The 12,165-nt window shown below is 33.0% G+C and overlaps 1 protein-coding gene across 4 annotated transcripts in view; it reads right to left on the bottom strand.

Moving 5' to 3' along the window:
* The window catches only part of LOC149807134 (coiled-coil and C2 domain-containing protein 2A-like), a 225,611-nt gene that overhangs the window by 57,865 nt on the left and 155,581 nt on the right, over nt 1–12,165 (bottom strand). For 3 of the 4 annotated variants that reach the window (XM_089962521.1, XM_089962539.1, XM_089962549.1), the window contains 3 exons: nt 7,448–7,624; nt 3,340–3,388; nt 1,050–1,064 (listed from right to left, as the gene is read on the bottom strand). In XM_089962521.1, coding sequence (XP_089818647.1) covers nt 1,050–1,064; nt 3,340–3,388; nt 7,448–7,624 — 241 coding nt within the window. The remainder of the gene's footprint in view (nt 1–1,049; nt 1,065–3,339; nt 3,389–7,447; nt 7,625–12,165) is intronic. The other variant, XM_089962530.1, reaches the window with a different exon arrangement.

Below are 12,165 nucleotides of genomic sequence, written 5' to 3'. Positions count from 1 at the left end.
TGTCTTGAGATGATAGAACATTTACAACCAAAAAAACCCGATTTCTTTGAACAGATAGGAAGAAAGAAAATGACAACAAAATCACGGGAATGAATATGCATAATGATGTACATAAATACTTACACAACCTAAAGAATAACCAAATCTCTCATTTAACAGGGTAACAGACATAAACAGCATGGGTAAACAAATGTGCATTATTCATTCTTGTCACCCATGAAATGTAGTAATTGAATTAAATTACATGATTAGTATATTAAATACACATATTATTAATTAAATTACATGATTAGAATATTAAATACATATATTATGAATTAAATTGCATGATTAGTATATGAAATACACATATTATGAATTCAATTACATGATTAGTATATTAAATACACATATTATGAATTCAATTACATGATTAGTATATTACACATATTACAGATTGATAAGCCTAGTTTTCTTCAGTCACAACAAACTCTCTTTGAATTTACTATGATAAACACTCATGTACAAGTGGGATATAACTGTAAAGAACACAGACCTGGATTAGCCATTACATAATGCACAGGCAGATTTGGGTCTATGCAATTCTGCTAGGCTTAATCAACAGAACAAAAGAACACAGACCCTGATTCTTTATTTTCAAATAATCTTCAAGTCAAATAATTATAAAATTTGCTGAAGTTACTTTAAAGCAAATGTATTGATTTTATTCTCTTAATGTTTTATAGGTCAAGACTGAGGAAAGTCATTTTGGAAAAAAAGTAATTATGTATTTGTACTTGAAAGGATGTAAAAAATTTTACTAAGATAACCATATCAAGATTGCCATCTTGTGTACCTATACCCCTTCATACCTATCAGCAACAGAAAACATAGGCTTACAAACAGAAAATAAAATGCATTAATAAAATACAAGAAATCTTTACCTTCAAGAACAAAAATGACAAACACCACGGGTTAGAAACAGGAAAAAGAACATGGAAACAAGACGAAATTCATGTTAATTATGTGGTGCTCATTAATTGTGTGGTTATTGAAATATATGTACTTACTATGCCCTGAACCTCCTGCAAATTTAAGGATTGATAGATGAATATTTCATCGTCAAATACCATTACATGTGTACATACCCTTTATATGTCCTTTCCATGTTAACTGTCCCCATTACTATTAGGAAATTCACATGTACCATCTATACTCACTTAGAGTCCAACTGCAAACTACACAGTTCCGGATCTGCTGTACAGTTTGACAGGAGTAACCAGTAGAACAAAAAATACAGACCTGAATCTGCAGTTGCATTATGCTATGGCAGATTAGGATCTTTGTTGTTTGCAGTTTGACTCAACTTATAAGCGAGTATATACATAACAGAATTTAAAAAATTCTAGACTGTACATGTCTTTTGTACAGATCTCTGTTATTCATATGCAGAATATCAGAAACTTAAATGAGTGATTTTTAAGGATTTATTATTTGATGGGCCCATTCCTTTCACTGATTTATTATTTGATGGGCCCATTCCTTTCACTGATTTATTATTTGATGGGCCCATTCCTTTCACTGATTTATTATTTGATGGGCTCATTCCTTTCACTGATTTATTATTTGATGGGCTCATTCCTTTCACTGATTTATTATTTGATGGGCTCATTCCCTTCAGGAATTTATCATTTGATGGGATATTCCTTTCAAGGATTTATCAATTGATGGGTTCATTCTGTTAAGGAATTTTCATCTGATGGGCTCATTCCCTTCAAGGATTTATCAATTGATGGGTTATTCCTTTCAAGGATTTATTAACTGATGGGTTCATTCCTTTCAAGGATTTATCAATTGATGGAATCATTCCTTTCAAGGATTTATAATTTGATGCGTGTATTCCTTTAAAGCATTTATCAATTGATAGGTATATTCCTTTCATGGATTTATCATTTGATGGGTGTATTCCTTTCAAGGATTTACCATTTGATGAACTTATTCTTTTCAAGGATTTATTATCTGATGCGATATTCCGTTTAAGGATTTATCATTTGATGGGATATTCCTTTCAAGGATTTATCACTTGATGGGATATTCCTGTCAAGGATTTATCATTTGATCGGCATATGCCTTTCAAGGATTTATTATTTGATGGGCGTATTCCTTTCTGAGAATGAGATGGGAGGATACTAATATAAAATTGTTAGAAAACCTGCCATCTTTAAAGCGAGTTGATCAAAAGTGTTGAATAATTCACCAATCTCTTTAATCACCAAACTTTGGTACACATATTAGACTAGTTGTCCAGATGTCTCTTTTGCCATTCCCAATGCTATAGATTCAGTAATTTTAGTCTTCTTCCTTTTGTTCATCCATCTATCCATCATTCACACTTTCATTTCTGAAACATAACTTCAAAAACTATTCAAAAAAGGACTGAAACTTGGTAAACATATTAAAATACTTGTGTCAATATGCCTTTTGTTTATTCACCATTATTCAGGTTCAATATTTTCATGTTTTTCTCTGTCTTTTCATTCATCCATTCATCCATCCATCATGCACACTTCTGGAACATAACTCTAAAACTGTTCAAGATATCGCCATGAAACTTGGTAACCATATCACAGTGGTAGTTCAGATGTGCCTTTGTTACATTATTTCCATGGCAACACTCCAAACAATTTAAGATACACCTGTGAAATTCGGTTACATATATTAAACTAACAGTGGTGTAGATGTACCTTCAGCTATTTATAATTCTTGTTAAACAGTGTTTACTGGTAAGTTTTGCTCCGGAAAAAAAAGTGTGGATAATGGATGGTGGAAGGACAGAAAAATGGACAAAAACATTAACAAGTGTTCAAAGTAAAGAACTGTTAATAACAAAAGGCACACCTGGACAACTAGCCTAATATGTGTAAAAAGATATCTTGAACAGTTTTGGAGTTATGATCCAGAAAAAGAAGCATGATTAGCAAATGGACAGATAGACGGATAGACTTTCTATATCCCAATGGGTGGGGGTTAATAAGATCCTCTCACCCACCGGAAGCATGGCCATAAATTTCCCACAAATGATGTCATTTCTAGCAAAAACCATGAAACTGATAGCCAGAAAAATAGATAATTATCAAATTACCCCAAGAACGAAAGTTTTAGCTAACTTAGGCCCATGATTTCTTTACTGCTGATTTTGAAGTATACAATGTTTTTAATAGTTATTCAAAAGCACGACCTTCAAATACATGACCTGTTAACAATCTTTATATAGATGTTTTGCAGATGACCTTGATGTTCATGCATGAATGAGTGCACACATCTGAAATAAAGTTTTACATACATGGGGCCAAGACTTACCTCTTTTCCCTTTCTTTCAGTGTCAGGCCTGCCACCACCACCAGCAGTCCTTCAAAATTAGAAAGGGCATTGTTAATGTGCATTTATTTCATTTTACAAAGAGACACTCTTTCAACTCATTTATGTGATGACTTATGCAATGGACCATCCTGTAAAATGCAGATGCTGAATTAAGAAGCATGGAGTGTGCTGATCACCTCCTAAAATAGTCACCTCTTATATCAAACCAAGCCTAGTTTCGTTACATTTTTCTCCAAATTTCTCCTAAAGATTTTACCTCATCATGCTTGTAATATTTCTGAAAATGTTGTTTTTTTTCCTTCTAAAAGTAAAACTAGTAGAAAGAATGAAAAATAGCCAAAAGGTTTAGAATCTTTTTATCCTTTGAAAAATGAGTAAAGATATTCCTCAATTTGAGGAAATCATTTGAAGTCTTCCTCAGAAATAAAACAGGCTCTATTAAAGAGAATTAAAATCATTATGACTTTATTTTAATCCTTAATGATTGCTTAACATTCTGTGAACAATCAAGCAATATGAAAGATGCTAAAGAATGTAAATTTAAAGAAGGATATTTGATATGAGATGTTTAGTGAAACTGCTAGGCACCAGTTAGCCAGCCTGCAAGCCAACCAGTCAGTCAACCAGCCAGCCAGTGCCATATTCATAAAACTCCTCAGCTTAAGTACCGGTATAAGTTCAAGATAAAATTTTTTTATAGTTTACCACATGAAACATAAAAGATTTAAAATTAACAATACATTCTTTAAAAATCACATGTAAGTATTAGTGAGTTCATGACAGTAATTAGACAATGAACCAATGTCAGCATGGACTATTTATTCATTTATTAAACTGAAAAATGTGAGAAATGTTGGGATCTTTTTCTCTAGTCATTTCCTCAGTCACTTTTAAATTGTTAGCTTAACATGTTCCCACACAATGAAATAAACACAGCACTGGCCAAAATACAACCTCTAGTCCAGCTTCTGGGTACAACTTCCATACCGAAATGTACATGTCCATGCAACACATTTTCTCAAGAGCTAGACACATGTTTATTTTTACCATAGACTTCTTGTTTTTAAGCAGACTCCACTAAACACAAATAAACATAATGATGATTCCTGTTTTGCTCATCTGTCAACCCTAGCATCAAATTGACTGATGACAGTTATGAAAAAGCAAAATCAATTAAACAGCTCATTGTTCTAGTCTAACATTACCAAATGGAACTGAATTCAGTTAAACCATTTTTGGCAAGAGATAAGCTTGCATGCATTATTTTCAGTTGATACAGACTGAGCTTCATTTAATAAAGTACATTCTTTCATTCAGTCCACATAACAAATACTGCAAAATCTGTTCCTGAATGACAAGAGAATATTGTGTTTTTATCAGTTTTATAACTAACTCATTACATTATGACCATTATCCTTTCAAAGAAGTTGATATGAATACAACAAATCAAACATCTGCTGGCCAAAGAACACAAACAAAATGTGTATTTCAACATGGTTTGACAACTACCGATAAGCCAACAATGTGAAATTAGATGGAAATCATTGACATAATGGTGGCTGTGAAAAGTGATACAGTTCTGTCCATGATACATTTAAAACCCTGGGAATGATGTTCAAACCAAAGGGAAGTGCCCTAGACTGGTCTATACCCAACCAAAGAGTGCCACTGGCCTTAGGCAACAAGAGTCATCTGCAGTAACCTCCCTGTGTTGAATAGCACTGCAGGACATCCACTTAGTACCAGCCTCTTAGGACATATGAAATGAAGGTTATCACTTAAGGGATTAGGGCAAGGAATGTAGCATGGAGGTCCTGCAAATTATCAACAGTGATGTAATGACTCTCATTACAATGGAAAAGTTGAATTTCTCCAAAAAGAATGTTATAAAGAAAGTGTAAGCATGGTTTTACAGCTGACCAAATCAGCAGAAAGAGAAGAAATGTATCCCATCATGCCTGCCTAAGACAGTCTTTCCTATCTATTCTTTATCTTCTCCAAGATAAAAAGGAAAAAGGGCTTGGCTCTGTATTAATGGACCCATGAGGTGTGCCATGTAAGTGGCCTATTGCAATCCAAGAAAGATTACATAATGACTGCCCAGATAGCAGACACAAAAATGGATCTCTTCCACCACAAGACTACATAAGTTACAGCATAAGGTAAGTGAGTACTGAGCTGATCTGTTATTGCATGAGCCATATACAAGACACTGATTTGACTGCACAAGTACCCATGGGGTTCTCAATAAAAGCATTTAGGCTTTTTGTTTTGATTGCTGAGAAAAGATAACCATCTAATAAGTCTACAACTCAAGCACACTGTGATTCATCCACTCATATCATTACATCAAGAACTTAAGATCAAGCTTGTAAGCACAAGTCAGTGTATACTAGTCTGGTGTCAGGGACTGTAATGTCACCATAGCTGGTACCATACTGGTATGTCATGACAGGCCATGAAGCCATTCAACATTTGTCAATTATTGCAAGGACCTTGATGGAAACATAAAGGCTATGGACCACAAACAGGTTATGGACTGCATTGGTTTCATAATGGTACTTGGGTGCTATGGCATAGAACCTGCAGACCAACATGGGTGGGTCTGTCATGCTACCTAGGCATAGTGGTACCTGGGCTTGTCATGGTACCTAGGCATAGTGGTACCTGGGCCTGTCATGGTACCTAGGCATAGTGGTACCTGGAACTGTCATGGTACCTAGCCATAGTGGTACCTGGAACTGTCATGGTACCTAGGCATAGTGGTACCTGGGCCTGTCATGGTAATAAGTAAAATAGTAAAAATTAAAATAGTCCAAAAAACCTCAAACTTAACTGAAAAAATAAAGGTTTTGAAGACAACCATTAAAAATACTTTCTCTTGAAATATCAATTCATTCCCTCAAAATACCAGAATTTTATATTTTATGATCATTTTGTTGCACTTGACTCACTAAATTTATTTTACCCAAGCAAAAATCATCACAGAGAAAACAATAGGATATATTACCATGGCAGCAAAGTGCTATAAAACAATGTCACATTTTTAATAAAAAAAATTATTTATCCAATTTTTTTGAGTTAAAGATCATAGATTCTTTTTATCAGAGGCATCAGGAAAAGTGTGTTACAGAGTGAAACTTTTCTTTGTGACAGCTTTACTGTGAATGCTCAAAAAATTTGAAGAAGTCCATAAAGCTGATTTATGGTAGGTTTTAGTATTCCTTTGTTTTACAAACAATGGGCTATTTTCTACCCAGTACTGACCATTCTTGCTGCTTTCATAATTCCATTTTCAATCAAGTATCTCACAATTTACCACTAGTTTGAGCTGTACTTGACTCATTTTAGTGTATGGGAATCCTGTGATTTCATGAGCTTCATTAACATCATATGTGGTTCCCAGAGAAAGAACTTCTCCCTTAGCACAGGACTCCTCAGGAAGGCTATCGATGGTAAAGGATTTTACTTCAAGTTTTCTGCTCTTTAACTATACGTGTCCATAACAATGTGATACTGGTTGAGGAAGTGAAACTCAGTTTTGACAGAACTGTTTGTATATATCAAAGATGGCATTAAGAAAAGCAGTTTACCATCAATGTCTTTCTTTTACTGCCTAATCCAAAATTGTAGAGAACTTTATGTCATGACAGTAGTCTTTAAGAACAATTAAAACCCTCATTACTATAGGTTCCAGCAATAGAATGAAATTTTTTAGGTCATACTTGTGTGGAAAAAGATATTGGCATTCTCTTTGTTTACAATCTCCCCATCTATACCAGGTGTTAGCAATGAATAACTTAATTATTCAACCTAATTGCTGCTGTAGAGATTAAGCCAGTTTGCTTCCAAATGTGTGGAATTGAATGTCCACATAACGTTTTATTGAGAACTATGCATAACTGCTCAATATTATGTCACTGTATTTTTTAAAATGACAAATCTCCAAAATTAAGTATCAACAAATATGTATTTTTCAATCAAACCAAAAACTTTGATATCTTCAAATTTAAAGTTATTTACAGTGTATGCACTCAAGCCATATAAGCTTGTCATTAAAGTTTTATACAATGGAATGCAAACTAACCTAGAAGACAAGGACATCCTGATGGGAATGTCTCCAGCCCTCAATATATTAACCAGAATCTTGACTTCCTTTTCATCACCCTTAATGGCCTGGGCCGTAATTTTCTTCCTCTCCTTCCTCTGTGGCCGCATGGGATGTTTCCGTTCTAACTGCCTCATCAAGCTTGTCCCTATCATGCTGAGGATACATGAAAAGAACTATACTTTAGAGCTATAGGGTAGTTACTGACTGTATTTTGCTCATGTGTACCAGTGCTTATATTGTCATACATTTAGTTTCATCAACAATGCATGAGCTAATCTGGAAACACAGCACTGTTATCCCAATTCTAATCTGAAGACACTGCACTGTTATCCTATTATAATCTAAAAACACAGCACTGTTGTTCTTATTCTAATCTGAAAACTCAGCACTGTTATCCCTAGTTCAATCTGAAAAGACAGCAGTTATCCATATTCTAATCCAAAATTGCAGCACTGTCATCCTATTCTGATCTAAAACCACAGCACTCTTATCCCTATTCCAATGCTCAAATGGAAAATCAGCCAAAATGTAACTGTTCTTGGCATCAGATCATAACATTTAGATTTTCCAATAAACAGAAAGTACACTGCATTTGAAGATGATTGACAGATAATAAATCAGGCATTAACTGTTTCAGATAGTATCTCATTGATAGATAATAAATCAGGCATTAACTGTTTCAGATAGTATCTCATTGATAGATAATAAATCAGGCATTAACTGTTTCAGATAGTATCTCACTGATAGATAATAAATCAGGCATTAACTGTTTCAGATAGTATCTCATTGATAGATAATAAATCAGGCATTAACTGTTTCAGATAGTATCTCATTGATAGATAATAAATCAGGCATTAACTGTTTCAGATAGTATCTCATTGATAGATAATAAATCAGGCATTAGCTGTTTCAGATAGTATCTCATTGACAGATAATAAATCATGCATTAACTGTTTCAGATAGTATCTCATTGATAGATAATAAATCAGGCATTAGCTGTTTCAGATAGTATCTCATTGATAGATAATAAATCAGGCATTAACTGTTTCAGATAGTATCTCATTGATAGATAATAAATCAGGCATTAACTGTTTCAGATAGTATCTCATTAATAGATAATAAATCAGGCATTAACTGTTTCAGATAGTATCTCATTGATAGATAATAAATCAGGCATTAACTATTTCAGATAGTATCTCATAGCCAATTAAATCTGAATAAGGAACATCCTTTCTTGACAGCAAATCAGCTTGGACTGACTCTTGTTCAAATTTGTCTGTAATAATGGAGTCTTGGCTTTAATCAGAAATTTTGCTGCCAAACTATTATTCATAAATTCTAACAAAAGTATGGCTGCCACCTGTCTTATTTGTTCAATCTAAAGAAATGTCTCTCAGCAGAAGTTGAAACTCAGTCCCATCCTATGATCTTCAAATACAAGATTTGTATCCCCTACATGTGGGCTCTAGAAACATGTTTTAGTATCTGGCTTTTTCACCTGACACCATCAAGTCTCACACTTACATCAGTTATGCACTTAATACCATCACATTTTACACATAACACTAAGATATGCACTAAACACCATAAAGTCTTACAACTGACAGGGACTGACACTTACTATCTTTAAGTTGTACACTTAGCACAGATGTATACATTTAACATCATTAAATTTTACACTTAAGTTTTATGCTTAATACCATCAAGTTTATTATTTAACTGAGTTACATGCTTACAGTTAACACCATCAAGTCTTACACTAACACCATCAAGTCTTACACTAACACCATCAAGTCTTACACTAACACTATCAAGTCTTACACTAACACCATCAAGTCTTACACTAACACCATCAAGTCTTACACTAACACCATCAAGTCTTACACTAACACCATCAAGTCTTACACAAACAATATAAAGTCTTACACTAACACCACCAAAGTCTTACACTTAGTAGAAATATAAAAACATAACACAAACAAGTCTTAAAATTGCCAAATCAATTTTTACATTTAACACAGTTTTACACTTAACAGTTTTAAAATTAATAGTCAGGTTTTACACTTAACACCATCATGTCTTAGACTTAACACAGTTTTACACTTAATTCCATTAAATCCAATGCCTAACACCATCAAGTTAAACTTAACACAGTTTACACATTCCACAATCGAGTCTTACAGATTGACATAGTTTTACACTTAACTCCATCAACTCTCACACACAACAGCTTTGAACTTACACTATCAAGTTTAAGATTTAACACAGTCTTATACTTAACTAAAGTTTTATACCTAACACATTCAAATCTTACACTTAGCAATCTTATACTTACCTCCATCAAGTCTTACACTTAGCAATCTTATACTTAACACCGTCAAGTCTTACCATTAACAAACTTATACTTAACACCATCAAGTCTAACACTTAACAAGAGTTTTATACGTAAAACCAAAAAGTCTTACAATTAAGTCATATAGTTAACACCAGAGTCCTACAATTAACAATTTTATACTTAACATCATCAATTCCTATAATTAACAGTCTTATACTTAACACCATCAAGTATTATAATTATCACCATCAAGTCTTACAATTAACAGTCTTATACTTAACACCATCAAATCCTATGCTTAACACCATCAAGTCTTACAAATAAAGTCTTATACTTAACACCATCAAGTCTTGTACACAATAAGAGTTTTATACTTAACACCATCAAGTCTTATACTTAACTGGAATTGTATACTTAACACCATCAAGTCTTATACTTAACATGAGTTTTATACTTAACACCATCAAGTCTTACAATTAAGTCTTATACCTAACACCATAAAGTCTTACAATTAACAGTCTTATACTTAACACCATCAAGTCTTGTACACAATAAGAGTTGTATACTTAACACCATCAAGTCTTATACTTAACAGGAATTGTATACTTAACACTATCAAGTCTTACAATTACGTCTTATACCTAACACCATAAAGTCCTACAATTCACAGTCTTATACTTAACACCATTAAATCTAATACTTAACACCATCAAGTCTTATGCTTAACATCATCAAGTCTTACAATTAACAGTCTTATACTCAACACCATCAAGTCTTATGCTTAACATCATCAAGTCTTACAATTAACAGTCTTATACTCAACACCATCAAGTCTTATGCTTAACATCATCAAGTCTTACAATTAACAGTCTTATACTCAACACCATCAAGTCTTATGCTTAACATCATCAAGTCTTACAATTAACAGTCTTATACTCAACACCATCAAGTCTTATGCTTAACATCATCAAGTCTTACAATTAACAGTCTTATACTCAACACCATCAAGTCTTATGCTTAACATCATCAAGTCTTACAATTAACAGGCTTATACTCAACACCATTAAGTCTTATGCTCAACACCATCAAGTCTTACAATTAATAGTCTTATACTCAACACCATCAAGTCTTATACTTAACAAGAGTTTTAAACTTAACACCATAAATTCTTAAAATTAACAGTCTTATAATTAACGCCATCAAGTGTTATGCTTAATACTAACAAGTCTTACAATTAACAGTCTTATACATAACATCATCAAGTTTTATACTTAACAAGAGTTTTATACTTAACACCATCAAGTTTTACAATTAAGTCTTATTCTAATACTATAAAGTCCTACCATTAACAGTCTTACACTTAACACCATAAAGTCCTACAATTAACAGACTTATACTTAACACCATCAAGTCTTATACTTAATAACAGTTTTATACTTAAGACCATCAAGTCTTAAAATTAGGTCTTATACTTAACACCATCAAGTCCTACAATTAACAGTCTTATACTTAACACCATCAAGTCTCATACTTAACACCATCAAGTCCTACAATTAACAGTCTTATACCTAACACCATCAAGTCTTATGCTTAACACCATCAAATCTTATACTTAATAACAGTTTTATACTTAAGACCATCAAGTCTTAAAATTAGGTCTTATACTTAACACCATCAAGTCTCATACTTAACACCATCAAGTCCTACAATTAACAGTCTTATTCTTAACACCATCAAGTCTTGTACAAAATAATAGTTTTATACTTAACAGCATCAAGTCTCACAATTAAGTCTTATACTTAACACCATAAAGTCCTACAATTAACAGACTTATACTTAACAATATCAAGTCTTATACTTAACACCATCATGTTTTATGCTTAACACCATCAAGTCTTATAATTAACAGTCTTACACTTAACACCATCAAGTCTTATACTTGACCAGAGCTTTATACTTAACACCATCAAGTCTTACAATTAACAGTCTTATACTGAACACCATCAAGTCTTATATTTAACAAGAGTTTTATACTTAACACCATCAAGTCTCACAATTACCAGACTTGTACTTAACACCATCAAGTCTTATACTTAACACGATCAAGTCTTACAGTTAAGTCTTATACATAGCACCATCAAGTCTTACAATTAACAATGTTATATTTAACACCATCAAGTCTTATAGCTGACATCATTAAGTCTTGCAATTAACAGTCTTATACCTAACACCATCAAGTCTTATGCTTAACACCATCAAGTTTTAAAATTAACGGTCTTATACTTAACAACATCATGTCTTATACTTAACAAGAGTTTTATACTTAACACCATCAAGTCTCACACTCAACAGTTTTAAA

This window comes from Sinohyriopsis cumingii, chromosome 1 (assembly GCF_028554795.1).
Source record: "Sinohyriopsis cumingii isolate HCF-2022 chromosome 1, ASM2855479v2, whole genome shotgun sequence".
NCBI classification, from domain to species: domain Eukaryota; kingdom Metazoa; phylum Mollusca; class Bivalvia; order Unionida; family Unionidae; genus Sinohyriopsis; species Sinohyriopsis cumingii.
This window is presented reverse-complemented; position numbering and strand designations above follow the sequence as displayed.